Source organism: Calliphora vicina, chromosome 5, assembly GCF_958450345.1.
Source record: "Calliphora vicina chromosome 5, idCalVici1.1, whole genome shotgun sequence".
NCBI lineage: Eukaryota > Metazoa > Arthropoda > Insecta > Diptera > Calliphoridae > Calliphora > Calliphora vicina.
In genome coordinates, this window is record NC_088784.1 from 16,304,070 (window position 1) to 16,330,806 (window position 26,737).

General features: G+C 30.3%; 10 protein-coding genes across 11 annotated transcripts in view; 6 read left to right on the top strand and 4 right to left on the bottom strand.

Annotated features, from left to right (window-relative positions):
- Nucleotides 1–763: 763 nt before the first annotated feature.
- NC2alpha (negative cofactor 2 alpha) lies at nt 764–3,979 on the bottom strand. The gene is made up of 3 exons (XM_065513078.1): nt 3,512–3,979; nt 3,160–3,232; nt 764–2,285 (listed from the first exon to the last, which is right to left on the bottom strand). Exons 1-3 carry the CDS (start codon nt 3,551–3,553, stop codon nt 1,042–1,044), a joined length of 1,359 nt encoding a protein of 452 aa, XP_065369150.1. The 5' UTR covers nt 3,554–3,979; the 3' UTR covers nt 764–1,041.
- Nucleotides 3,980–4,526: 547 nt separating this feature from the next.
- Nucleotides 4,527–4,917, top strand: LOC135960145 (cx9C motif-containing protein 4). Its single transcript, XM_065511370.1, has 2 exons — nt 4,527–4,678; nt 4,751–4,917. The coding sequence occupies exons 1-2, from the start codon at nt 4,609–4,611 to the stop codon at nt 4,915–4,917; spliced, it is 237 nt and encodes a 78-aa protein (XP_065367442.1). The 5' UTR covers nt 4,527–4,608.
- Nucleotides 4,918–5,042: 125 nt separating this feature from the next.
- On the top strand, nt 5,043–5,543 carry LOC135960144 (uncharacterized). The gene has a single exon (XM_065511369.1). It carries the CDS (start codon nt 5,043–5,045, stop codon nt 5,295–5,297), a length of 255 nt encoding a protein of 84 aa, XP_065367441.1. The 3' UTR covers nt 5,298–5,543.
- Nucleotides 5,297–5,543, top strand: LOC135960146 (uncharacterized). Its single transcript, XM_065511371.1, has one exon. The coding sequence runs from the start codon at nt 5,297–5,299 to the stop codon at nt 5,492–5,494; it is 198 nt and encodes a 65-aa protein (XP_065367443.1). The 3' UTR covers nt 5,495–5,543.
- Nucleotides 5,544–5,584: 41 nt separating this feature from the next.
- On the top strand, nt 5,585–7,158 carry PIG-M (Phosphatidylinositol glycan anchor biosynthesis class M). The gene has a single exon (XM_065511367.1). The coding sequence runs from the start codon at nt 5,585–5,587 to the stop codon at nt 6,977–6,979; it is 1,395 nt and encodes a 464-aa protein (XP_065367439.1). The 3' UTR covers nt 6,980–7,158.
- A 913-nt stretch (nt 7,159–8,071) lies between these two features.
- Nucleotides 8,072–10,287, top strand: LOC135960792 (uncharacterized). Its single transcript, XM_065512180.1, has 4 exons — nt 8,072–8,492; nt 8,563–9,147; nt 9,358–9,537; nt 10,028–10,287. Exons 1-4 carry the CDS (start codon nt 8,313–8,315, stop codon nt 10,079–10,081), a joined length of 999 nt encoding a protein of 332 aa, XP_065368252.1. The 5' UTR covers nt 8,072–8,312; the 3' UTR covers nt 10,082–10,287.
- On the bottom strand, nt 10,134–11,351 carry Tim10 (translocase of inner membrane 10). Its single transcript, XM_065512182.1, has 2 exons — nt 11,075–11,351; nt 10,134–10,466 (listed from the first exon to the last, which is right to left on the bottom strand). Exons 1-2 carry the CDS (start codon nt 11,223–11,225, stop codon nt 10,339–10,341), a joined length of 279 nt encoding a protein of 92 aa, XP_065368254.1. The 5' UTR covers nt 11,226–11,351; the 3' UTR covers nt 10,134–10,338.
- Nucleotides 11,352–11,353: 2 nt separating this feature from the next.
- Nucleotides 11,354–11,734, bottom strand: LOC135960794 (uncharacterized). Its single transcript, XM_065512183.1, has 2 exons — nt 11,591–11,734; nt 11,354–11,507 (listed from the first exon to the last, which is right to left on the bottom strand). Exons 1-2 carry the CDS (start codon nt 11,626–11,628, stop codon nt 11,354–11,356), a joined length of 192 nt encoding a protein of 63 aa, XP_065368255.1. The 5' UTR covers nt 11,629–11,734.
- Nucleotides 11,735–12,637: 903 nt separating this feature from the next.
- On the bottom strand, nt 12,638–16,134 carry Golgin97 (Golgin 97). The gene is made up of 7 exons (XM_065511356.1): nt 15,595–16,134; nt 15,155–15,514; nt 14,588–15,013; nt 14,431–14,529; nt 13,551–13,985; nt 13,228–13,482; nt 12,638–13,157 (listed from the first exon to the last, which is right to left on the bottom strand). The coding sequence occupies exons 1-7, from the start codon at nt 15,790–15,792 to the stop codon at nt 12,993–12,995; spliced, it is 1,938 nt and encodes a 645-aa protein (XP_065367428.1). The 5' UTR covers nt 15,793–16,134; the 3' UTR covers nt 12,638–12,992.
- Nucleotides 16,135–16,728: 594 nt separating this feature from the next.
- Nucleotides 16,729–26,737, top strand: part of cnn (centrosomin) — a 77,616-nt gene continuing 67,607 nt past the window's right edge. For both annotated transcript variants that reach the window (XM_065510489.1, XM_065510492.1), the window contains exon 1: nt 16,729–16,970. In XM_065510489.1, coding sequence (XP_065366561.1) covers nt 16,744–16,970 — 227 coding nt within the window. In that variant the 5' untranslated portion in view covers nt 16,729–16,743. The remainder of the gene's footprint in view (nt 16,971–26,737) is intronic.

Here is a 26,737-nt window from a genome sequence, read left to right on the forward strand (position 1 = left end):
ATATTTCTGTCTAGAAATTAAGCCAGTTACTGGCCATATTTCTGTCTAGAAATTAAGCCAGTTACTGGCCATATTTCTGTCTAGAAATTAAGCCAGTTACTGGACATATTTCTGTCTAGAAATTAAGCCAGTTACTGGCCATATTTCTGTCTAGAAATTAAGCCAGTTACTGACCATATTTCTGTCTAGAAATTAAGCCAGTTACTGGCCATATTTCTGTCTAGAAATTAAGCCAGTTACTGGCCATATTTCTGTCTAGAAATTAAGCCAGTTACTGGCCATATTTCTGTCTAGAAATTAAGCCAGTTACTGGCCATATTTCTGTCTAGAAATTAAGCCAGTTACTGGCCATATTTCTGTCTAGAAATTAAGCCAGTTACTGGCCATATTTCTGTCTAGAAATTAAGCCAGTTACTGGCCATATTTCTGTCTAGAAATTAAGCCAGTTACTGGCCATATTTCTGTCTAGAAATTAAGCCAGTTACTGGCCATATTTCTGTCTAGAAATTAAGCCAGTTACTGGCCATATTTCTGTCTAGAAATTAAGCCAGTTACTCTCCATACTTCTGTCTAGAAATTAAGCCTGTTACTGACCATATTTCTGTCTGAGAAATTAAGCCAGTTACTGACCATATTTCTGTCTGAGAAATTAGGTCAGTTCATATTTTAAAATCATTTTTATTCCCATCAGCTATATTTGAACCTCTAATGACTCCCATAGCACATACAACTATTCCTTTAACCCCAATTAAAACGATTACAATTTAATATTTTTTGTTTATTTTTGTTTTTACAATATTTAAATAACATACAATTTAAAATCGTTTATATCCTTGCTAAACAAGGAAATAAATATAAAAAAAAATGTCAAATAGTTCGAAAGAAATAAAAGAACAATGGAAAAAATCAAGTAAAATATAGAAAGAAGGGGTCGTATGTATAAAATAAGAGAAAATTTTTTAGTTATAACTTAAAATTACCTTGGGATTGTATGTTAAATGAATGCATATTTTGTTTTCTGATCATTTAATTTTTTGTTTTTTAAATGTTGTCATAATCTTCATCCATGTCCAAATATGATTCGCTTTTTGATGTTGAAATCGTTGTTGTCATGGTTGAGGCGGCAGCAACAGCAGCAGCTAAAGCTGCTGACTTGTTGCTTGAAGAAGAATTGAATGGCTCCGCCATTGCAGCTTTGGAATTACGAGATTGTTGATCAACAACAGCTGTTTTAGCTGATGAAGGTTTTGTTTTATTAATTAGTGATGATGATGATGATGGTGCTGATGTTAGCGATGATGCTGCTGTCAATGTTGTAGATGGTGGTTTTGGTGGCGGCGGCAAAGTCGGTGTACCAATACTTATGGTGGCCATGCTGGGCCCAGCAGTTGCTGCTGATCCCACAATATTGGAAAGATCTATATTGATGACTGGTTCGGCTGAGAAATGAAAGGCCGTATTGTTGCCAGACATACTAGCTATATTGGCAGGTGCACTCAATGGTGTAGCCACTGATTTGACTGCGGTTACCCCACCTATAGGCAAATTACTATAGTCTATTTTAACTACTGGCTTACTGCAATAATCGATGTTAACAATAGGCGCAGGTATGGCAGTCGGTTGCGAGGGTGTTCGTAACTGTTTTAGAGGGGTATGGGTATTTGGTTTATTATTGTTCTCCAAATGCGTCGGCATTGAGTATGGTTGATGTTTCAGTCGGGGATGTTGTTGGTGTTGTTGTTGTACTGTTGCTATTGACGATGCCGTTGACAACTGGTGAGGAACTGGTGTTGAATCGGAACGTGCTAATTTGGCTGGCAAACAATCAACATTTGTCTGGCCCACCGTTGTTGTATGTCTTATAACCGAGCTGGGATTCGAACTAATCGATCGTTTTAAATAATTTCTTTGATACTCATGATGTGGCTGCTGCTGTGGCTGTGTATGGTGTCCTCCTCCATTGTGGCCATTTGAGGCCATTGTATTATGTTGTTGTCGTCCAGCTCTTACCGATGTTGAGGGCATACTTAAATCGTACGGTGTATCCGAATCAGGATATTGTTCTTCCGGTGAACTTTGATTATCCTCTTCATTGTAATTGGCGGCTTCTTCGGCAACGCTTATATCTGGTATACTTCGCACCAGTTCACGCAGAAAATCGAAACGCTGTTCCGACATAATACACTGCTTCATGTGGGATGTCGACAGTGTCTTGGCATTTCGAGAGTTGGTTATTTTTAGGGTTTTTGTCAGCAGCGATTCAACGAATAGCTCTAATGTCCTAGGTAAACATGGTGAAAAGAAATTGGGGATCAAGGGACCCGATTTAAAGTATACAGTCAAGGAAACCATATAGAAATAAATGGTAAAAATGTAATAAAAAATATTTGGAATTAGGTATAAAGAAACGAAATAATTTTTTTTTAAACGCCACACACTTGGTCCAATTAATAATAATATGGTAACAAATATTGAAATTCGAAGCTACAAAGGTACAAAAAGAGTTATGTTTTAAGAAAAATATTAAAAACATTTATGAGGACGACCATATCTGAAAAACGAAAAAAAAAATCGTACAAAATTTAAAAAAAAATAAACCTAAATATCTCTTAATCTGGAAGAGATAACCTACATATTTTAGCGCATTCGGATCATAAATGATTTTTTTTAAAAAAATGTGAGACCCGAAATAATAAACTTTGAGAGGCCACCCACTGGGCACCGTTACATCTCTTAATAGTTCCCGAGATACCCAAACCACAAAAAAAAGTTTCTAAACCACTGTGAGCATAAAATAGTTTTCTTAATAGCGGGCCTACGGGCGGACCAAATGGTTTTAAACTCTATACTATATCGAACACCGGTTTCGCATAAAATATTCGAAATTTGCAGGATCATATCTCGGGAAATATGGAATAGTGACAAAAACAAAATATACCGTTATGTTCAACATAAAAGGATGTACACCTGGTACAAATTTGGTAATGATCCGAAGTGTCGCCCATAAACTAGAGTTTAGCCGTTTACAAATTCAATATTCATTACCATTTATTTTTCAATCGGTACCACTGTGTACATTCACAACAAAATATGAATACTAATTTCTGGAGTTCATAAAACATTCAAACTAAATTTTTTTTTGTTGATTAAAAAGGATATAAATTATAATTGGTACAGCTTGGGCAACTTTTCCAACTTCCTCATCACTTTGCATAATTTTTTTGATACGACCCTGTAAATAAATAGAAAATAACAGTGGTATTAATAACATACAAAAATATTCTGTATATATATGGACACTATTTAACAGTTTAATTTGTAAATGTTATGTTATTATTTATATTGATGTTTATGAAATACTCAAAAAAATGCGTTTACTTTTTCATTTTGCTTTATATTGTATGTTTGTTTATCATTAGCCTTGTTTTTTTGTTATAATTCATTTTTTAGATTGTTTGTTTTATCAATTCTTCTTTTATGAATATTTTATAGAAAAAACAAATAAACTTACCGCTGGAAAACGTGCATTATATTTTTTCTTTTTCGATGGCATTTTTGCAACTTTAGTGTTTTTTTTTTTTACTTTTTTATTGCCTAATGCAAAATGTTTGCACAATTCACTTTTGTTTTTTTTGTTCTTCTAATTTCCTAAATGTTTCCTTTTTTTATCACCTAAACGCTTTGTGTTGTTGTGTTCTAAAAATCTCTATGACAGTTGCAAAAGATGGCTTTTGCTTGTCTCTATTTCACCTATTTTTCTTATTGAGAATTATTCTAAGATATTCCAACGGGCACTGTATTAACTAATTCCTTGTTAAAAATAAAACTTTTGTTAGTTATCAACTAAATACATTTTTTATATTTAAAAAAATCGTATCATTTTTTGTATAAAAATAAAAAGTTATTTTCCAATAAATTTTTTTCACGTAAAGAACTGATAGAAAAAAATCTGACTTGGCGTGCTTAATGAGTGATGCCGGATTAATAGGAATTTGTTGTTTGACAGATGTGAGTATACTAGAAATAGGCAAACGAGTATCCATTTGACGAGTATATATAAAATATGCTTAAATCAAAATAATCAAAAATTTATTTTAAATTTCTTCTATAAAAGAAGAAATATGTAAATATTTACCAATTTAATTGAATCAACAATATCAGAAACGCAAACATATCATTAAACATAATTAAATTAGACATCCATTAAAATGTATGCTTAATTTAATTATCTTCTTTAAAAATGCCACTCAGAAAATTGTGAAAAAAACATTGCTATAAATAATAAGTAAAAAAACATTTGATATATAATCTTTTCAGCGAATCTGAGTAGATTATTTCCCAATATCCAGTATAAATTGCAGATTTAGCACAATTTTCCAAAAATAACTTTTTAATCTTGATTTCTTTCAAAAACTCGATTACTTCGATTAACAACCCCAATTTTCGTCATCACTATTGACATTTGCCCAGCTGTTTGTTTCGTTAATTTTTTTTCCGTGTTTTCTTATTGTCCATTTTCTCTTCTCACATTTTCCGTTCACATTGTAGTTTGCATGCAGAAAATTTAGCACAGTTTTTTTTTCTGTCGGTTAATTGTCGAACCAATTTATGTCCCAATATAATACCAAAAAAGATCCTTGCAAAGCGAATGCCTGTAGAATTCAAGCTTGTTTAAAGGGTAAGTTGGTTGATTATTTGCAAATAAGTTCTTGTAAATTTGAATTATTATATAATTGCTTGTGTCCACTAGAAAATAATTATCAGGAAGACAAGTGTTGGGAGGTTTTGGAGCAGATGCGACAGTGCTGCTTAAAGTGGCACAAAACATCTTTATGTTGTTCAGGCATTGACTTGGAACGTCCCTATAAACAAAGTGAAAAGTCGATTGAAGAGGAAAAAGCCAAAGGAAAACGTTAAACGTCATTGTTAAAGAGGTAAAGATAATCAATGATAATTAAGAACCTGCATTAAAAGAGGTGTGGAATTATAAATATTGTGAAATTAATATTATATTTCCATTCTCTTCTTATTTTTAGTATATAATGCCAAATCCTTCCACGCCGCCTTATAAACCATCACAAGAATTGCAAGATATTCTAAAACAACAAGCCACACAACGTAAACGCACCGCCCAATTGCCCAAACGTAATTGGGTACAAAGAAATCCCCGAATTTTTCAAATCACCTTTATCACCACCTCATTATTGGTGCTCTTCTCACGGCCCCTGTACGACGCCTTCTTTGAAGTGTCATTTCCAGCCCTAGACGATTCTGTCAAATTTAAGAAACGCGAGTGATGGAATCAGTACGTAAGGCCAAACAACGTTTACGAAACTATCCAATTCTATTAGGAAAATGTGCCGAAACGGCTACAGTTTATGCGGCCTGTGTAAGTCGGGACTTGAATGTACAACACAAAATCTGTGACAAGGAGTTTCAACTGTTTAAAGACTGTCTACAGAAGGCAGCCCATGAAATGAAAACAAAATTATAAAGAAAATCAAGCAATATAGAATTGCAATAAAACAAAGAAAACACACATAGTTACAATTTACAATTTATTTTTACAAATAATTTTACAAACATGGCCAAATTAGTGAAAATGCTACGATTTAAAGAGTATTTAGTAAATCTTTCATTTCGTATACACATATTAATATCAATTTTTATACGCCTGGCTTTAATATGTTATGGACAATTGCATGATAAACACTCGGAGGTGCCCTATACGGATATAGATTATAAGGTGGTTACAGATGGTGCCAGACAAATACTAAAAGGCCATACTCCCTTTAATCGTCACACATATCGCTATAGTCCCCTATTGGCTTATATGCAATTACCAAATGTGATTTTGCATCCCAGTGTGGGAAAAATAATTTACTCCTGCTTTGACCTGCTAGTGGCTATACTAATCTATGCCATTGTCCATGCGGAATTACAATCGCAGTGCAACAAAGCCGTACAATATCTACTAACAAAATATGGTAAATCAAATAAATCTACAACAAGTGCCAATTATGGTGATACTGATGAGCGCAATAGACCGGCCATGATAGCAAAAATCTCGGCCTGCTTTTGGCTATACAATCCTTTAACAGCCATCATATCTACGCGTGGTAATGGCGACAGCTTCTCCAGTTTCTTTGTCATACTTACGATATATCTGCTGTCCAAGTCGGAGGATTGTACCAGGAAAAATAAACGCAATTGGTTTATTTTATTAGCCGGTTTAGCCCATGGTTTTGCCATACATTTACGTCTCTACCCTCTACTATTTAGTTTAGCCTTTTATCTCTGTTTATCGGAGCGTTTAGTGCGCACCTTAAAGGAGTTTTTACGTATTGTATTATTTCCTTCTAGCAAACAATTGTTATTAGTATTTGGTACATTTATGAGTTTATTTTTAATAACAGGCTTCTTTTATTGTCTCTATGGCTGGCAATACATTTACGAAGCTTATCTGTATCATTTTGTGCGCAAAGATGCTAGACACAACTTTTCCCTGTACTTTTTAATGCAATACTTAAGTGGCGGTGCTGTGGAAACCTCCCTCTTGGAAAAATCACTTATTATGTTGCCTCAATTTATATTGATTTTATATCTAAGTTTTGCCTTTGGCCAATATCGCCAGACTTTACCCTTTTGCATCTTCGCCTTAGCCTTTGTTATGGTTACATTCAATTCGGTGGTGACGTCACAATATTTTGTTTGGTATTTGGCCTTATTGCCCTTATGTCTCAATAATTTACAATCAATAACATGGCTGCAAGGCGCAGCCTATTTTGCTTTATGGTTAGTGGCCCAAGGCTTATGGCTTTTGCCAGCCTATCTATTGGAGTTTAAGACATGGAATACATTTTATTGGATAGGCGCTCAAAGTGCCTTTTTCTTTATGGTCAACAATTTGCTATTGGCACGTTTAATAGAACATTATAGCTTTACATCGTTTAAGGTTAATTTTAAGAAACTTTTTTAGAAATTTAGGCAATTAATAGCAAACACAACTTGAATTAAAAAAAATTATATAGTTATTTAATTGAATTAAAAATACAAATTTGTAATAGAATAAAACAAGAGTAGTTTTCCATTATAACATTTTTTATAACTTTAAATAAATATAAATGCATATACTTATACTGAATTCAAATATAAGAAGTGTTATTACTTGATTTTATATTCAATCCAAAACTTTGCAGGAATTGAATTTGAGCTAAAATTTTAACTTTGAACTGTTCTGATTTGTGATACGCTAACTCTTATTGATATTTATCTAATTCCATTCAAAATTTTTACAAATTCCTCACAATATAGTAGAGAATTTCACAGAGAATTTGAGCAGTGGCCCATGGCGATTATGCCTAAAATACCTACTAAAAATCATATACCGTTACAGTCACAGTTCTTTCCTTGGGAAAAAAAACTATCGGTTGATTAAACTATCACTGAGTTGACATTTCTTGACCGAATAAGACTCTGCTCGTTCCGGAGCGAATTACCGTTACCGAAATAATCCAAATTAGCGTTACCGTTACTTTTTAACCGTTTCGAATCGGTAGCCAAATAGCATTGGGAACTTAACATAACTACCTGAATATAGTAGAGATGTCACAGAAATGTCGCAAATACTTTTTATTTATAAATATTACTAGAGTTTCAACATCTTATCTTAACCTAAATGTTAATTAGAAAGATCAACAGAGTAAGAGTAAAAAAGTTGCAATATAAAGAGAATCAGAAAAAAATGAGAGTGTAAGAATAATAACCTGTTGCGCAGTAATGCCAACTTTTGATAAGCCAAAACGAATTTAGTATTCCAAAAATTTGCCAAATAAATATTTTTAATAAAAATGGAATAATTTTTAATTATTACATTTTGAGATTATATTAAATATATTGTTAGGTTTTTATAAATTAAAAAAAACAAACCCTACTACTTAAAAATAGTGAAACAAAAATTTGATTTTTAGTTATGTTAAAAGCACTAAAATCGGCTGGAAAACAGCTAAATTTACAACTCTGCTTCTTCTCTTCATGGTAATTTGCAGAGTCAAGAAGTCAATATAAAAAAAATGGTAAATAAAGAAGCAGACAGAATGCAAGTCAAAAAGAAAAAGTAAAAAATAAACAAAAAAATATCTGCAGCAATAAAATTTGTTGCATTCTGCAACTGTATATAAATTGTAAAAGTCATAAAAAACAAAGGAATTTTATTTTTATACATAATTATAAATTTTTAGTCGATTTGATAAGTAAAAATTAATTAATTTTATGATATTAGACATAGAAATTGACAAAAAACCAACGTAATCATGAATATTGTGTACGAGTTCTTTCGTAATAATCACATTTTGGCGATTTGTGAAGATGCCTTGTGCAAAAAATCATTTACCTTAAATTTATCACGTTTCGAGATGCCTGAAGTGCCCGATTTAGTGGAAAAGTGCAATATTATATTTAAATTATTTTTAAATCATAATCATTTAACAAGGGTAAGTATTATTTGGGTTATCTTAGAATGTCTGTCGTTCATAAAACCGTTTTTTTTTTGGTTTGTTTTAGTTACCCAACTTTGTCAGTCAATTAACACGTCTGCAAATACTAACATTGGACTTTAATAAATTAAACGAATTTCCTGTGGTCATTTGCCAACTAACAAATCTAAAAGTATTAAACATAAGCTGCAATAATATAAACATGCTGCCGCGTGAAATTGGCCAACTGACCCAATTGGAAACGTTTTGGTGCAATAACACGGGTCTGTTGCAGTTGCCCGTAGAACTTGGCAACTGTGACAGTTTGGAGACTTTGGGTGTTCGTGGCAATCAATTGAAAAGTCTACCCTCATCTTTAAAACGCTTACGCAAGTTACGTTGGCTGACAGCGGAGAATAATCAAATTTTCTTTTTGCCAGAGTGTTTGGGTGATTTGCGGAATCTTATACATTTAAATTTAAAAAGTAATCATTTAGTGAATATACCCGACTGCTTGAAGCGCATGAAACGACTGCAATATGTTTTTCTCAATTGCAATCGTATTGATCAGCCCGTATCTGAGGAATTGTTAAAGGAATTGGAATTTATAAGAATGTTAAATATATGTGATAATCCCTTGTGTAATTTGCCAGGAATTAAAATTCAATTAAAGGTGAGTAAAGCGAAAATTGGTGGTTTTGTTCAAATCTAAAAAAAAATAGTAAAACGGCTGTGCCGAAACTGATAAAACCTTGTCATACACGAAATCCAATATATCTTTAGCTACTAATGCTGACTAAAAAACCGGCGCCAATAATTGTTTTGGTAATCTAGGCTTAAATGTAAATTTTCCTTTATTTAGAAATTTTGCAATTTTCTTTAGGAACACGGTAATATTCTCTGTGATACAAAAGACCATACAAATACATCCAACATTGAGGATATATTAGATGATAATGATAACAATGACGACGATGATGATGATTTATCCGATTGGGAAAACAGTATTGAGACCAGTGATTTAGATACCACCGATGAAAGTAGTCCAGAAAATGATGTAGAGGTAAATTGTTTAAGAACTAATAAAACTAATAAAAAACAATTAAAAGAAATAATGCAAATTAATGAATTAAAACATTAAGTAATGCTTTTAAATGCAGATACATATTTACATTTATTTTACACAAACAAAAATCGCGAAATTGACATCTCTAAATTAAGCTACCGTTATATTTTTGAGCATAAACAAAAAATTGCGAAATTGTCAACTCTACATCAAGTTACCGCTATTTTTTTGTAAACATCGCCAGTAGTGCCAATTTTTTTAACTTCATACACATTTTAGATACCTAAAACGTAAAAAAGCATAAAATAATGGCTCTCTAAACTAATTCAAGAAAATACACTATTAATATTACAATTGAAGCACACAAACTATTTTCAAGCTGTAAATTTATATTGCTTTCATTCATCTTCTCTTAAACTTAACTCTCTCAAAAACATCTTTGAGAATAAACTGAAAAATGCACTTATTTTGTTTTTCTCTCTTTCAGGATATTTCCGTTTTAATACCGGAACTGTCACGCTATATATCAAATTTTAGTTAATTTTTAGTTTTACTTTTTCAATTTTATGGCCGGATCCCTTAATTAATAAGAATTTTTGTGTTTTTTTTTTGTTTATTTATTATCTGTTTATGTATTATAAGTTTTAATAAACATGTTTTCCCCGAGAAGAAAGCAAAACATAATAAAAAGCGTTTAACCAACGACAAACTAAATTAGCAAATATTGCTATGTACAGTTAAAATTAATTGTATGTATTTAATATTAAATGAAAAAAAAAACAAGTTTACAACTATAAATTAATTGGACATTTTCTTCATTAGTTCTTCATCTTGTACAGACATGGCGGTTAGTTTTTTGCCAATCTTCTCGTGGATATCCAAATATTTGGCTACGCAGCGATCAATACAAACCATTTCACCTTTGCCTGAAAATAATGAGAAGAATTATAAGTAAATATTTTGTTTTATAGAGGAGAGGAAATAGTAATTTGTGGTTATTAATGTATGAACAGATATATTTTTTTACTTAAACATATTCCTAACAGCCGGTTTATTGTGAACAAATAATAATATACGAATTATTTTTCGACCTGCCGGATTTGGTTAAGCTAGTCCATTTCGAACATATAACTGACTAATTTTGAGAAGTACCAAATTGGCGTCTGTAAACGGAATCTAAACAAACAAGTCTTTTAATTTTACCTTAATTATCAATTATCACAAATTATTTTAAACAGAATTGTTTTTTTATAATAACAACTTCAATGTTGTTGTATTAATACAGCTGGAGTCTTTCAGTCTTTGTTGATAGGCATTAAGCAAAAAAAAAAAATAATGTTCAGTTATTGGACTTTACCACAATATTTCTATAAATTACATTAGTAGAACAAAGAGCATTGACCAAAGACTGCTGCCACAACAAGTAATAGTTAAAATGAAGTAATCCTTGTGCAAAATTTCAATTTGTATATACATTTTTCTGTATGCCACTAATATTTGTTTATAACACCACATATAAGCACAAAACTCTTACCCAATTCAGCTTCTCCATAACGAGGTGGTATACATTTCTTATGACAAGCATTTGTCATGCGATTATATAAATCGGACATCATTTCGATTTCCATTTCTTGCATCATTTGTAATTTTGCCTGTTCGGCGGGACTAATCTGGGGCATGGCCATGTTTAAGAGCAGATGAAATTTACACGTGTGTGTTCTTTTATAAATTTACTTTTTAATTTAAATGATATGAAATCGTTGAAGATTGCTTTAATGTATAGTTGGTTTGTATGGTTATTGCTTGTAATATTTTATGCGTTGAAACGTCTAGTGCCCACTGATTCGTATTCACCAATATTTGACTTCTTCATGCGATCACGTATTTGCATATCCTCGTAACGCCTCTTGTCCACAGAATTTTTCGATATCACAAACGAATAAACACCAACTACAGTTATAACAGTCCTATAAATGGAAAAATTAATACAATTGTATTAAACCTTGTGTTTTAATTGATGTTTTAAGCAATTTTTGTGTAAAAATCGTACCAACCGACAGCGATTCTACCGAAATTACCCAAAGACATTACTTTTTTTTTCGTTTAGCTTGGCAAGTTTTTCATTTACACCACAATCACCAGAAAATATGTAAACAGCTGTTATGACATAACCTCAACTTGACAGTAAAAGAGAGCGAGAATGACAAACTGTAAAAAGAGATGGCGAGTTAGAGATGGGATATTTTAAGTTGTCAGTTTGTTGGGTGTTAAGTGTACAGTGGTGTTATTAATGTAATCGAATTAGGAAAATAGTAGTATTTTAGTAATAATTACTACTATATTTATATTTTGTAGTGCTAATTTGTGGTAAATCTTAGGAAAATAAAGATTTTTATAAAAATTAGCATAATAAATATAAAGGGTCTTCCGAACTTTAACAGTTGATAGCATCCATATTGTTGAAGCTACACTTTTCGAATCGGCTGTCATTTATTCAGCTTCTTTGCCAACTTATGGTCGTTATAATCATCCTACCGAGAGCACTATTCGCAGTCCACTGGTTCAGTTAAATAAAAAGAAAGAAAAAAATTTCAATATTTCACAAATACTTTTTTTATTTAAATTTAAAAATAGGAAGCCATTTTAGAATAATTGCTTTTTAATTCAATTATCTATATATATAAAAATGAAATGGTCCATGTATGTAATGTCATCACGTGAGAACGGCTGGGTAAAACTCGAAAATTCTTTTTTTTGTGAGTCCAGTCAACTGTAATAAAAAAAGCTCCCTAAAGTATGCAGTATAATTTAGATATTTTATTTGCAAATAAATAAGAACAGGCGTGGGTTGGAGAAACTTGAAGAACTAACATTAGTAAATGCTACCGGGCGAAACCGGGGCGATCAACTAGTTTTGTATAATTTCCACTTTTCTTACTTTCATTATAATTTGGATATGCTAATGATCCGACTAAAGCGTTTTCGAGATATCGCACTTTGTGTTGTTTTTATGTTGAAATATACATATTCGCAGGGCGGCAGATTGACCAAAAGCCGCACCGTGAATTCTAAAATGATTGATTAAAAAAACCCCATATTTTTCGTACTAAATTTCAAGCAATAATTTATTGTATTCCAAAAAATAATAAACAACAAATTAGTTATAAAAAAATAAAACAAAAAATATTATTAAACAAAACAAAAAAGAGATTACAAAAAAATGCAATTGTATAACAATTTGGTTTTTTTAAATACAAAATATGGTTGCTTAGAAAAGAGATCATTATAAATACAATACAACTTTTTTTTTCAAAAAATTCAAAATTTAAACATTACAAAAATATACAGCAATATGTTTAGTTTAATAAAGCATATTAGTAAATAATTATAAATATAAAAATAAATAGAAAAAATAAAATTCGATATTTCATAGGCAAACAACCTAACTACTATTAACTGGTAGGTGGTATTGAAAAGGCTCGCTGGCCACTGCCATGATTGGGCTTCGAGCCAAACCAGCTCATTTTCCAATTTAAAGTGTCGTGCAAGAGTTTCTCTTCCTCTTTGGTTAGTTTAAGTAGTGTGGCTACGGCACGTATTAAATGGCGAGCTTCAACCTAGAGAATTTTTAAATATGTTTAGAATGTTTTTTGTATGTATTAGGGATAACTTAGTGTGGAGACTTACCTCCCGGCTAGTTAGAAATTTGACAATGACATGCTTTAAATATTTGAAATTCACTTCATCCATTATAATACTATTTTTAATTAAACAACCACAATTTTGACATAGTTTATTATTTTCAATGGAATATGTTGGTGTTGTAGTTGCAGTTGGAGTCTTTTGGATTTCGCTGGTGTCTTCGAGAGATTTTGCCGAAGAGAATTCCTTTTGTAAAGTCTTTTTTAAATCGGTTAAACGTTGATTTAAAACTTTAATAGTCTGGAGAAAAAATAGGGTGCAAATGGAAATTGGTTACATTAGAGGGTATAACAAATAACAAAACTCACCTTATTCTTTTCCGTTATATCACTTTGTAACTCATCATATTCCTTCATTTTCGTATTATTTTCGTTCATCGTTTTCTCCATTTCCTCCAATTTCTGTTTACACTCTGAGATTTCCAATTGTTTATTTTTTAATTGCACTTCCAATGAGGAATTCTTCTCATGTATTTCATTGGCTTCATCTCTTTCATCACGCAATTCTTTCTTCAGCAATTCCTCGCTTTGAGAGATTTCGGCATTCTTTAATAGAGCTGTAAGCTTCTCTTCCTTTTCGCTCTCCAGCAGCACTTGAGTATCGGTTAATTGTTGCTGTATGTCTTGCATTTGTTGTCGCAGAGATTGCGAAACATTGGCCGCATCGGCAGCATAATTGCCAAAACGTTCATCAGCCGCTTCGAGACGATTTTTTAAATCACGATTTTCCACTTCTAAAGAAGCCTATAGTGTAGAGTTTAATAAAATGTGGTTCAAGGCAAAAGAAAATTAAGGATTTTTGTGTTTTTTTATATTAACAACATCTACATTATGTTAGTTTGTTTGCTAGTTGTAATATATTCCAATAGAAAGCAAACAAACTGACCTCTAAATTAAGAAAACAATAGTAAAAATTGGTTTTAAAGTTTCAATTGGGAATAAAAGAAAATAATTAGCTTTATTTAATTTAAATAAAAACAATGATTAAAAATATAAATGAAAACAAACATAAAATCTTTGGATTATTGGTTTTGGTTGGGTTGGGTGAAGGGTAAATTTTAGTTTTAGTCATGGTGCTTATAAATGTAAAAAGGCAAGTGTGACTTTGTTTTTTTTTTTTGGAAAAGTTGGCAAGCATTGTTAGTTAGATATCCCATTGCAATTCATCTACGTCTGTAGAAATACTCACGGATTTATTACGTTCATAAACAACTTGCTGTTCACTTTCTTCACGGCACTCTTTTAAAGCTACATTCAATTCATCAATTTCTTCCTCCAAGAGTTTTATCTGTTAAGAAAATCATTATTATTTTAAAATGTAATTTTTTTTTAAAACAGTAACCCACCTTATCATCTCTTTGTTTTATTTCATCGTTAGCCTTTAGCAATTCAAACTCTACATGCTTCACCCTTTCGATAAGATCATCTTTTGTTTTTAAGACTTTTCGTTTTTCGGTGGTTTCTTCGGCCACTTGCTTGGACAAACGACTGACCTGAGTCTCTAGCGCCAGATTCTGTCCACTCCATGAACTTTTTATATCCGATAGCTGGAGATGGGCTTCTTCTAGGTGCTGTTCCAGCAATTTGCGTTCATGCACCAAGGCTTGTAGTTTTTCGTCTCCACTGAGGCCATTTAGGGATTCAATGCGGGCCTTTTCAACAATTTGTAAACGCATTTTTAAGTGGCGATTTTCTTCTTCGATGGCCGCCAGAGTGGTGGTTAAGTTATTTTTGTCTTGTTGAGAGGAATGTCTAAGTTGTTGTAGTTCGTCCTAAACGGAGAAGAAAATTTAAAACAAATTAATAAATAGTAACAAAATTTAATGCATTTTTCACAACAATGAAACAATTTTTTCTAAATCTCTTGAATTTTTGAGCATATAGGGCACTTTGTACTATTTTCCCTCCCTTACCTTCAAATCTTCCACCTCTGTTTCATAATGCTTAAATCTTTCCAATTCCGATGTTAGATTCTCCACCTGCTGCTGATGCTGACGCATGGCATTCAATCGATCGACGGCCTCTTGCTCACGAAACGACAGCAGGCTGCGTAATTTATCAATTTCATGTTGTTGTATATTTTGTATCTTCTCCTGTTCCTCACAGTAGATATCCTTTTGGGTTTGTGCCACTTTAACTGTCTCCAAAAGTATTTCATTTGTTTTCTCAACACGCAGCTTTTCCTCCTGCAACTGGCTAATGCGATTTTGCAAATCCGATGCTTTTGAGGAAAGTTCCTGGCACTGTTGTCTAAGATTTATTAATGACTCGGACTATATAACAACAAGAACAAAAAAAACATTTTATTCTCAAAACAAACAATAAATAAGAATTTTCTTCAAAAACTACCCACCTGTAAACTGTCATCATTCGAATTAACACTAATGGTAGAGGAGAAACGACTTTTAAGACGATTATTATTATTATTGTTTGCTGTATGATTCATAGTTGTACGCTGATGTGGCTGAAGTTGTGGCACATTAGCAACTCCTGGTCCAGCCACTTCGGAGCCCGTCTCTTCTTTAATTTTATTTTTTAAAGAAGCAAACATTTTACTTTGTGTATATTTTGGTTAATAATATATTTAAATATAATAATTATTGCACTAATTACTGGGTTGGGTATCAGTCTATTTTAACATTAAAGGATATGAAAGATTATTTTAGCTAAGAACTTTTATTTTCATTTTCTTTAAGCCATTATTTGGAATGTTTAGGCTGCTTTAACTAATGGTATGTTTTGGTTATTTCATGTTTTTCTAATTTACACTTCGTTTAACATGGTGAACTAATTATTTTTTTATCTATTTCGTAGTTTATTTTGTGTTTTTTCGAGGAGCTTATCAAGTAATTATGCAAATTTTCCTACTTTTTTTTTTATTTGTATTTCCCAATAAGAAAAAAAAATTATGACACCTTGTTGTTTTTCTTTCGATAGTATTTTTGTTATGGCAATACTGACTGGATGTTGTCAATATTTGGGACAGTTAAATAAGCGTTTTTATTCGTACCATCTTGTAGTGGCAACACCGCGTCAGGCGTCAGCGGCTGACATGAGCAAAACCATTTTTTTTTATATTGAGTTATTCGAAGCTAGAATTGGGGGTCTATCAGCCAATCACTCCCCATAAGAAATACACAGGCGTGAACATGTGAGCCGGTCACGTAAGCCGGAGGAGTAGTAAAAAGCTTGCAGTTTAATTTTTTGGCGCTCACGTTGAGCCAGATTGCAGAAATTGTGCCAAAAAATTGCCAGACTGCTCACATTTGTGCAATCTGGCAACTTTTTGGCACAATTTCTGCAATCTGGCTCAACGTGAGCGCCAAAAAATTAAACTACAAGCTTTTTCACAGATTCTGTGAAAATTACAAAAGTTTTTGCTTATTGTGTGTGTTTTATGTGAAAAGTATTAACATTTAAACAATTTCAATAATAGACAATTGTGTTTAATATTAAATAAATAAAATAAACTGTTTTTTGCGAAAAAAAAGTGTGATTCAATATGAGTTCTCCCAATAGTTCTACTGCATCAGATGCAGGCGCCGGCGCTGAAACTGTGGAGGAATTTCCAAAAGAAATGTCTGTAGACATGAAACCAGGCTCTCCTTCCTTTGTGGAATATGAGCTAATCTATAATATGACTAGTTTTTTGGAAGCCAATGGTGCTGAAGATGTGGACAAGAAGGTGTTAAGGAATATGGCTGTGGCCTTGACCAAGCATTTGAATGAGTAAGTACCAGACATGTTTTATTAGTAGTTGTTAAACTTGGGTACAGGGAAAAATATATTTTTATAAGGTAGCTTTAAGGAATTTGCTAGAAATAAACTGGTTTTGAAATCGTCAAAACGTATTTGTATTATTGTGTGAAATGTTGACCGTTTTTTTTTAAATTCGTGTGATTCATTCAATAAACAGCTTTATTTTCTAACTTTCTTGTTTTGTGTGGAAAGGTTAAAAAGTAATGTAATTTGTAGTTGAAACAATCTGTATGCATTTTACCGGCAATATTCTTAAAATATTATTGTATCAGCAGTGCTTGCTGACTTGACAGCCCTTGGTCCAGTAAACACGGTTCATTCCGGTGCGTAGTGGGAATGTTTTCAAAATGTCAACTAAAGGGAGTTTTTTTTAAGCCAGATTGAACTTTTGAAAGGTTAACTATCATAATTTTTGACATTTATTTTTGGCAAATCATAATGAATTGATTGACGCTTGAATAACGCTACCAAATTATCCAAATTTACTTTAAAAATCACTGATCGATTCGCGCAACTTAAAGACCACTGTTTTATGGCAAAATTGTGCTCATAGGGACTTCACTACATACAGAAAAATGCACTAGTTGGTGCTGTTTACTCGCTGGTTGCATCATCGGACATTATTTCTTAAATAAAAGCCGGATTTCACGATAAGGTTAATGGAGATCGTTACCGCACCATGGTCAAAAGTTCTTTGTTTCAAAATATTGACGATAACAACTATCGATATCAAAATTGGTCGATAACTTGGTTACGAGAAGTGGACATTGATATTGGCCTTAAAGTTATTGCGATTTGACATCTCTCGATTATTTGCTATGGGGCCACGCAACAATTGATGCCTAGGAAGCCAACATTCTTCATAACATACTGCCAGCAATGTTTGAAAAAGTAGGTCAAAATTTGACGTTCAGCCGCGGTGGCCATATGCCCGAAAACATTTTCAAAATTTAATGCCATGTATTGATATTTCGAACAAAAACATTTTTTTTGATTCAAATTTACTTTTTAATATTATTTTCTACAATTTCAAGTTCTATAGGACTTAAAAAAAACTCCTTTACATTGATGGGATTGAGATGAAACTAAGATTTAATGAAAATTGCTGAAATGATGCAGTTTCTACAAATATTAAACTAGAAAATAGATCAACATTATTTTTAAAGAAATTTTTAAATCTAACTGCCTTGAAGTCGCAGGAAAAGTGAGTGGAAACTATTTTTCATAGAAAATCAGTTTTGTTAATGTATTCATTATTTTACTCTAACAAGTAAAATTGTCTCTTTCTTTTTTATCCCATTTCTTTTAATTAAATTAAACAAAAAAAAAATGAATTCAATTTTCTTTAACTAGCCGTGATTTTGATTTCTTTTGCTATTCACTCTTTTTACTCAAATCAACTTTGGCAGCTAACCAAAAAATTACATCTATTTCGGTGCGTTTTTTTTTTCATTTTCTACACACGGCGAGGATACCCACCTTTAAAAAACAACCAAGAGTTTACATATAAGACTATTATTGCCAGTACACAGAGTGTCTAATGCAAAAACTATTGGCAAGAGATTTTTGGGTAAAAAAGAAAACTTTTAAAAACAAAGACTAACAACACTCTAGTATAGCTGGCGGTGACAAAATGACGCCATATAGAAAACTCCTCACTACTTTGTAGATACCACCAATAGTTTTATATGTAAATTTGTAAATTATTTTAAATACATACGACACAGACACTCACAGTCACACACTAATTACAAATTTTCGATTTTATAAGATAAATAGAATAAATAAACAATAAAGAGGCCAACGAACTATCAATTCGTCACCATCTTTGATGGTGTGTGAGTTTAATCAACAAATTAAAAAATAAATAGATTAGCGAGATCTGTAAATAAATAAAATTATCAATGATTTATAGTAAATTAATGTAAATGAATGGAGTGGAAATGCAAAAAAGTTTTTAGTAAAATATTAACATATTACATAATACAATTTTGTTATCTTGGAATTATAAGGAATTTAAAATTAAACACAATTTTATAAAAATAAATTTATAAAAAAAGAACATGAACATAATTTAATATAATTAGGTCTGAAACGATTGGATTTTAGATTTTTGAGTTTTTTCATTGAAAAAACGATTTTTGATCAGAAATATGAGTGATCACAGATCGAGTTCTTTTTTTCGATTAAACGCTTATTTACAAAGTTATTAAGGATTTTAGATTTTTAAGTTTTTTCATATGAAAAATCGATTTTAGGTCCAAAATATCAGTGATCACAGATCGTGTTCCTTTTTTTGATTAAACGTTTATTTACAAAGTTATTAAGGATTTTAGATTTTTGAGTTGTTTCATATGAAAAATCGATTTTTTGTCAGAAATATGAGTGATCACAGATCGAGTTCCTTTTTTCGATTAAACTCTTATTTACAAAGTTATTTAGGATTTTAGATTTTTAAGTTTTTTTCGTTGAAAAATCGATTTGTGGTCAGAAATATCACTGATCACAGATCGAGCTTCTTTTTTCGAAACGCTTATTTACAAATTTATTAAGGATTTTATATTTTTAGTTGTTTCATATGAAAAATTGATTTTTGGTCAGAAATATCAGTGATCACAGATCGAGTTCCTTTTTTCGATTAAACGCTTATTTACTAATTTATTAAGGATTTTAGATTTTTTAATTTTTTCATATGAAAAATCGATTTTTGGTCAGAAATGTCAGTGATCACAGATCGAGTTCCTTTTTTCGATTAAACGCTTATTTACAAAGTTATTAAGGATTTTAAATTTTTGAGTTGTTTCATATGAAAAATCGATTTTTGGTCAGAAATATATATCAGTGATCACAGATCGAGTTCCTTTTTTCGATTAAACGCTTATTTACAAAGTTATTAAGGATTTTATATTTTCCAGTTTTTTCATTGAAAAATCGATTTTTGGTCAAAAATATGAGTGATCACAGATCGAGTTCCTTTTTTCGATTAAACGCTTATTTACAAAGTTATTAAGGATTTTAGATTTTTTAGTTGTTTCATATGAAAAATCGATTTTTGGTCAGAAATATGAGTGATCACAGATCGAGCTTCTTTTTTCGATTAAACGTTTATTTACAAATTTATTAAGGATTTTAGATTTTTGAGTTTTTTCATTGAAAAATCGATTTTTGGTCAGAAATATCAGTGATCACAGATCGAGTTCCTTTTTTCTATTAAACGCTTATTTACAAAGTTATTAAGGATTTTAGAAAAATCGACTTTTGGTCAGAAATATCAGTGATCACAGATCGAGTTCCTTTTTTCGATTAAACGCTTATTTACAAAGTTATTAAGGATTTTAGATTTTTGAGTTGTTTCTTATGAAAAATCTATTTTTGGTCAGAAATATGAGTGATCACAGATCGAGTTCCTTTTTTCGATTAAATGCTTATTTACAAAGTTATTAAGGATTTTAGATTTTTAAGTTTTCTCATATGAAAAATCAATTTTTGGTCAGAAGTATGAGTGATCACAGATCGAGTTCCTTTTTTCGATTAAACGCTTATTTACAAAGTTATTAAGGATTTTAAATTTTTGAGTTGTTTCATATGAAAAATCGTTTTTTGGTCAGAAATATGAGTGATCACAGATCGAGTTCCTTTTTTCGATTAAACGCTTATTTACAAAGTTATTAAGGATTTTAAATTTTTTATTTGTTTCATTTGAAAAATTGATTTTTGGTCAGAAATATCAGTGATCACAGATCGAGTTCCTTTTTTCGATTAAACGCCTATTTACAAAGTTATTAAGGATTTTAGATTTTTGAATTGTTTCATATGAAAAATCGATTTTTGGTCAGAAATATGAGTGATCACAGATCAAGTTTCGTTTTTCGATTAAACGCTTATTTACAAAGTTATTAAGGATTTTAGATTTTTTATTTGTTTCATATGAAAAATCGATTTTTGGTCAGAAATATCAGTGATCACAGATCGAGTTCCTTTTTTCTATTAAACGCTTATTTACAAAGTTATTAAGGATTTTAGATTTTTTAGTTGTTTCATATGAAAAATTGATTTTTGGTCAGAAATATGACTGATCACAGATCGAGCTTCTTTTTTCGATTAAACGCTTATTTACAAAGTTATTAAGGATTTTAGATTTTTTAGGTTTTTCATATGAAAAATCGATTTTTGGTCAGAAAAATGAGTGATCACAGATCGAGTTCCTTTTTTCGATTAAACGCTTATTTACAAAGTTATTAAGGATTTTAGATTTTTGAGTGTTTTCATATGAAAAATCGATTTTTGGTCAGAAATATGAGTGATCACAGATCGAGTTCCGCTTGTTTACAAAGTTTTTAAGTATTTTATTTTTTTTAGTTGTTTTATATGAAAAACCGATTTTTGGTCAAAAATATGAGTGATCACAGATCGAGTTCTTTTTTTCGATTAAACGCTTATTTACAAAGTTATTAAGGATTTTAGATTTTTGAGTTTTTTCATATGAAAAATTGATTTTTGGTCAGAAATATGAGTGACCACAGATCGAGTTCCTTTTCTCGATTAAACGCTTATTTACAAAGTTATTAAGGATTTTAGATTTTTTAGTTGTTTTATATGAAAATCGATTTTTGGTCAGAAATATGAGTGATCACTGATCGAGTTCCTTTTTTCGATTAAACGCTTATTTACAATGTTATTAAGGATTTTATATTTTTTAGTTGTTTCATATGAAAACTCGATTTTTGGTCAGAAATATCAGTGATCACAGATCGAGTTCCTTTTTTCGATCAAACGCTTATTTACAAAGTTATTAAGGATTTAAGATTTTTGAGTTGTTTCATATGAAAAATCGAGTTCCTTTTTTCGATTAAACGCTTATTTACAAATTTATTAAGGATTTTAGATTTTTGAGTTTTTTCATATGAAAAATCGATTTTTGGTCAGAAATATCAGTGATCACAGATCGAGTTCCTTTTTATTGACAAAGTTATTAAGAATTTTAGATTTTTCAGTTTTTTCATATGAAAAATTGATTTTTGGTCCGAAATATGAGTGATCACAGATCGAGTTCCTTTTTTCGATTAAACGCTTATTTACAAAGTTATTAAGGATTTTAGATTTTTGAGTTTTTTTCATTGAAAAATCGATTTTTAGTCAGAAATATGAGTGATCACAGATCGAGTTCATTTTTCGATTAAACGCTTATTTACAAAGTTATTAAGGATTTTAGATTTTTGAGTTTTTTCATATGAAAAATCGAATTTTGGTCAGAAATATGAGTGATCACAGATCAAGCTCGTTTTTTCGATTAAAAAAGATTTTTGGTCAGAAATATATATCAGTGATCACAGATCGAGTTCCTTTTTTCGATTAAACGCAAATTTATTAAGGATTTTAAAAAATCGAAAATAAGGATGAAAAATCGAATTTTGGTCAGAAATATCAGTGATCACAGATCGAGTTCCTTTTTTCGATTAAACGCTTATTTACAAAGTTATTAAGGATTTTAGATTTTTTAGTTGTTTCATATGAAAAATCGAGTTCCTTTTTTCGATTAAACGCTTATTTACAAATTTATTAAGGATTTTAGATTTTTGAGTTTTTTCATATGAAAAATCGATTTTTGGTCAGAAATATCAGTGATCACAGATCGAGTTCCTTTTTATTTACAAATTTATTAAGGATTTTAGATTTTTGAGTTTTTTCATATGAAAAATCGATTTTTGGTCAGAAATATCAGTGATCACAGATCGAGTTCCTTTTTATTGACAAAGTTATTAAGAATTTTAGATTTTTCAGTTTTTTCATATGAAAAATTGATTTTTGGTCCGAAATATGAGTGATCACAGATCGAGTTCCTTTTTTCGATTAAACGCTTATTTACAAAGTTATTAAGGATTTTAGATTTTTGAGTTTTTTTCATTGAAAAATCGATTTTTAGTCAGAAATATGAGTGATCACAGATCGAGTTCATTTTTCGATTAAACGCTTATTTACAAAGTTATTAAGGATTTTAGATTTTTGAGTTTTTTCATATGAAAAATCGATTTTTGGTCAGAAATATCAGTGATCACAGTAGAGTTCCTTTTTTCTTTTAAAAGCTTTTTACAAAGTTATTAAGGATTTTAGGTTTTTGAGTTTTTCCTTATGAAAAATCGATTTTTGGTCAGAAATATGAGTGATCACAAATCGAGTTCCTTTTTTCGATTAAACGCTTATTTACAAAGTTATTAAGGATTTTAGATTTTCGAGTTTTTTCATATGAAAAATCGATTTTTGGTCAGAAATATCAGTGATCACAGATCGAGCTCCATTTTTCGCTTAAACGCTTATTTACAAAGTTATTAAGGATTTTAGATTTTTTAGTTGTTTCATATGAAAAATCGATTTTTGGTCAGTAATATTGCCTTAAAATCATGTTGAATTTTGCAAATTTTGTAATAATGAATAAGGATTCTTTAAAAGTTCTGTTATCATCAATTTCCCTATTAAATTATTAAATTCTAAACATTTATTAGACCACTTAACACTTATGCCAACAAACCTAACATTATATTCACACGAATTGTTTGTTAACAGAAATTATTAGGCATTTCCTTCCTGTCTAAAGAACGTGTCTCTAATGCTATTACAACCACCTCTAAGGGTTGTTCTTATTCTTATTTTACTTATAGGCTTTCAAATCTTTAAGTGTTTTCGGAACAAAAAAGAATAAAATACAATTACATTGGTGATATTTTATTATAAAGCATGTTTTTATTGATTTTTTTTTGTTATTTTCTCAAACCACTACAATGGTTGTGGGAAAATGAAAAAAAAAATCAGAATAAAATCTCTTAAATGTTTGGAAAACTACAAAAAGAAAACAATCGCGCAAATGTATTGAATATAAAAAAAAATAAAATTAAAATAGAAATAGAAATAAAATTGATTAATGTCAAGCTTGACTTAATTTCTCATCTCTATAGGGTGTGTAAACATAATCACAAAACCGTAACGATATTGTCTTTTAAAAAAACAAATAGTGATCATGATGATGTTGATCGTCAGCAGCAGCATTATTGTATAGAGTTCGATGACGATAGTTAATTGGTTACATAAATAATACGACAAATAATTGTGTTAATAGGTGAAAAAGTCATTAGGCTCTTAAATGGAGAGATTATGCTAAGCAACTCCTAAAACGTAAATAAAGTTTAAAATAAAATTAAAATGCTAATTAATTACTTAAAATATGGAAGATTTGGAGGAATTATTTGATTTTTTGTGAAAAAGATCAATGATCACTGAACACAGCGATTATATATTTTTGTTCTAAAGCCTTTGGTTTACGAAATAAAAGCTATTTGAGTTTAATTTTGAAATTTTTTTAAAAATAATTCAGTTTTTATGGAATAGATCAGTGATCACTGATCACAGTGCTTATTTATTTTTGTTCTAATGCTTCTGATTGACGAAATAAAGACAATTTATGTTGCTTTGAACATTTTTTAAAAAATAAATAATTTTTGGTATAAAAAGATCAGTGCTAAATGTAATTTCAGTTACTTTAAAAAAAAATAATTGATTTTTTGTGGAAAAGATCAGTGATTACATATTTTGGTTAACGTAAGCAATTTCTGTTGTTTTTTGAAATTTTAAAAAAAAAAAAAAAATTTTATAAAAAGATCCGAGATCAGTGATTGCAGTTATTATATATTTTCTAAATATGTTTGGTTGACGTAATAAAATCAATTTTAGTAACTTTTTTAAATTTTAAAAATTTTTTGTGGAAAAGATCAGTGATCACTGATCGCATTGATTATGTATTTTTGTTCTAAACCCTTTTTTTTACTAAATAAAAGCAATTTCTGTTTCTTTATGAATTTTATTCCAAAAAATAATTGATTTATTGTGGAAAAGATCAGTGATCACTGATTATACATTTTTTTTTATTAATTTTGTTCTAAACCATTTGATTTACGAAATAAAAACATTTTCTGCTTTTTATTGTTATTTATTTGTGTGATCATAGTAATCTGCGATTATTAATATTTTCCCACCAAAAATTAAAAATTTTTTTTATTCACTAATTTTTTTTCACCAAAAATTTGATTTTTTTCAAAAAATTTCTTACAATTTTTAATGAAAGGAGAGTAAGAGCAAATAAAATTCAGAAATCACTGTTATTTCACAGTAATACTTATGTTTACATATAAAATTAAAAACTGCGATCAGTGATCTTTCAACTAAAAGTATTTCTTTATTTCAAAAAATTAAAAAAAAAAAACATAAATTGCCTTAATTCGTAAACTAGAGATCTTAATGCGAAAATATTGAATATCTGTGAACACTGATCTTTAGTATAAAAAATTCTTTTTTTTTATAAATTTAAAAGAAAACTTAAATTGCATTTAAGCCCTATGGTAATCTGTAATCAATTCCACCAAGAATGTCTTATATCATAAAATTTAAAAAAAATCAAATACGAGATCACTGATCTTTTTACCAAAAATCGATGTTAGTTTTCAAATTAGAAGGAATTTACTAATTTTTTATTTATCTTAAAAAACGAGTTTTTTCAAATATCCTTGAATGTAACATGATATTTTAAACTTTAAACCAAAATTAAATCATGCTTTGTCTTGTTTGTCAAGCAGTTAAAACAAACAAACAAAACCAAATAATAAATAGATCATTTACTACGTAACCACACTTACCTGTTTGTAATGTCAATATTTATTACCCCATTATGAATGAATGAATGCAAGAATGAAGGAATGGTAACCAAAACAACAGGTAGCTGTTGTTGCTGGTGGTGGCTCTCATAAACAAAATTTCAATATTTTTTTGTAAACATGTTGTTGACAAACAAAACGCATGTAAACAATAAGAAATCGTTGGGAGTTGTCGAATGAAATTCTTGTTGTTATGAAAATGTGTTTTTCATGTTTATATGTTTTTTCGCACATAACAATTAGTGATAGAAACGAAAACGAAAACTCGCACGCACTACGAAACTGTTTGCTTAGAGTTATTTATGACCCTTATTTTGAGTTTTGAGTGCAAACCAAACGTCCGTCTATACATCGTAATCTTGCAGATAGACATATGTTTATCATATGAAGGAAGAGAACAAACAAGAGAGTATAATGTTAATTGTTTTCTAATACAAACAATTTCCGTAATAATTTTACAATACAGATGTTGATTTGTGAGATGTTAAAAAAACGGATGCAGAATATGTCCTACTCTGCTTTTATTTGCAGAGTTAAGAAAATACGAAGGAAACTATTATTTTGTTGGAATATTGCAAATAAAATATTGTATTCCTTGAAGAAATTGACACAGTTTAAATACCCCTTTCTTCTAGATTTATTCCTTCCAAAAACTAGCCATCTGTCAGTATATAGATTTGAAAAGATCGTGGAATATGCTTCTTTTGAATGTCCTTATAACGTCACTCAACAGAAAACTCCTTGTTCTAAGTAATTTCTCTAAGTTTCCTAAAAATTAAAACGCTATACGAATGCGAAATATTGTATAGCGTATAGCTGTACACTGATTTGTTTGATATTTTGGGATGAAATTGACAAGCTTTCCTTTTAGTTTGAACTAATCTTGGTTTAGTTTAGAAGAGTAGTGCATAAAAGTACACTTGCATTCCGAAAGAAACGAGATTTCAAGAAAAAATTAAGAAACGAGAGAAAATATAATGGCAATGAAAAGAAGGATATAAATATTAGAGCTGTAAATCCCTGGAAATTTCATAGGAT

Bases quoted from the DNA above. Each gene is read 5' to 3' on its own strand.
- NC2alpha (XM_065513078.1), bottom strand. From the start codon at position 3,553: ATGCCATCGAAAAAGAAAAAATATAATGCACGTTTTCCAGCG. The intron at 3,233-3,511 runs GTAAGTTTATTT...ATTTATTTACAG, and splicing joins ATAATGCACGTTTTCCAGCG to GGTCGTATCAAAAAAATTAT. The intron at 2,286-3,159 runs ATATCCTTTTTA...CACCATGTTTAC, and splicing joins AGCTGTACCAATTATAATTT to CTAGGACATTAGAGCTATTC.
- LOC135960145 (XM_065511370.1), top strand. From the start codon at position 4,609: ATGTCCCAATATAATACCAAAAAAGATCCTTGCAAAGCGAATGCCTGT. The intron at 4,679-4,750 runs GTAAGTTGGTTG...TGTGTCCACTAG, and splicing joins AATTCAAGCTTGTTTAAAGG to AAAATAATTATCAGGAAGAC.
- LOC135960144 (XM_065511369.1), top strand. From the start codon at position 5,043: ATGCCAAATCCTTCCACGCCGCCTTATAAACCATCACAAGAATTGCAA.
- LOC135960146 (XM_065511371.1), top strand. From the start codon at position 5,297: ATGGAATCAGTACGTAAGGCCAAACAACGTTTACGAAACTATCCAATT.
- PIG-M (XM_065511367.1), top strand. From the start codon at position 5,585: ATGGCCAAATTAGTGAAAATGCTACGATTTAAAGAGTATTTAGTAAAT.
- LOC135960792 (XM_065512180.1), top strand. From the start codon at position 8,313: ATGAATATTGTGTACGAGTTCTTTCGTAATAATCACATTTTGGCGATT. The intron at 8,493-8,562 runs GTAAGTATTATT...GGTTTGTTTTAG, and splicing joins ATCATAATCATTTAACAAGG to TTACCCAACTTTGTCAGTCA. The intron at 9,538-10,027 runs GTAAATTGTTTA...TCTCTCTTTCAG, and splicing joins GTCCAGAAAATGATGTAGAG to GATATTTCCGTTTTAATACC.
- Tim10 (XM_065512182.1), bottom strand. From the start codon at position 11,225: ATGGCCATGCCCCAGATTAGTCCCGCCGAACAGGCAAAATTACAAATG. The intron at 10,467-11,074 runs GTAAGAGTTTTG...CATTATTTTCAG, and splicing joins TTATGGAGAAGCTGAATTGG to GCAAAGGTGAAATGGTTTGT.
- LOC135960794 (XM_065512183.1), bottom strand. From the start codon at position 11,628: ATGTCTTTGGGTAATTTCGGTAGAATCGCTGTCGGTTG. The intron at 11,508-11,590 runs GTACGATTTTTA...TTCCATTTATAG, and splicing joins GGTAGAATCGCTGTCGGTTG to GACTGTTATAACTGTAGTTG.
- Golgin97 (XM_065511356.1), bottom strand. From the start codon at position 15,792: ATGTTTGCTTCTTTAAAAAATAAAATTAAAGAAGAGACGGGCTCCGAA. The intron at 14,530-14,587 runs GTGGGTTACTGT...TTTTCTTAACAG, and splicing joins TAAAACAAAGAGATGATAAG to ATAAAACTCTTGGAGGAAGA. The intron at 13,986-14,430 runs GTGAGTATTTCT...TCTACACTATAG, and splicing joins TTTATGAACGTAATAAATCC to GCTTCTTTAGAAGTGGAAAA.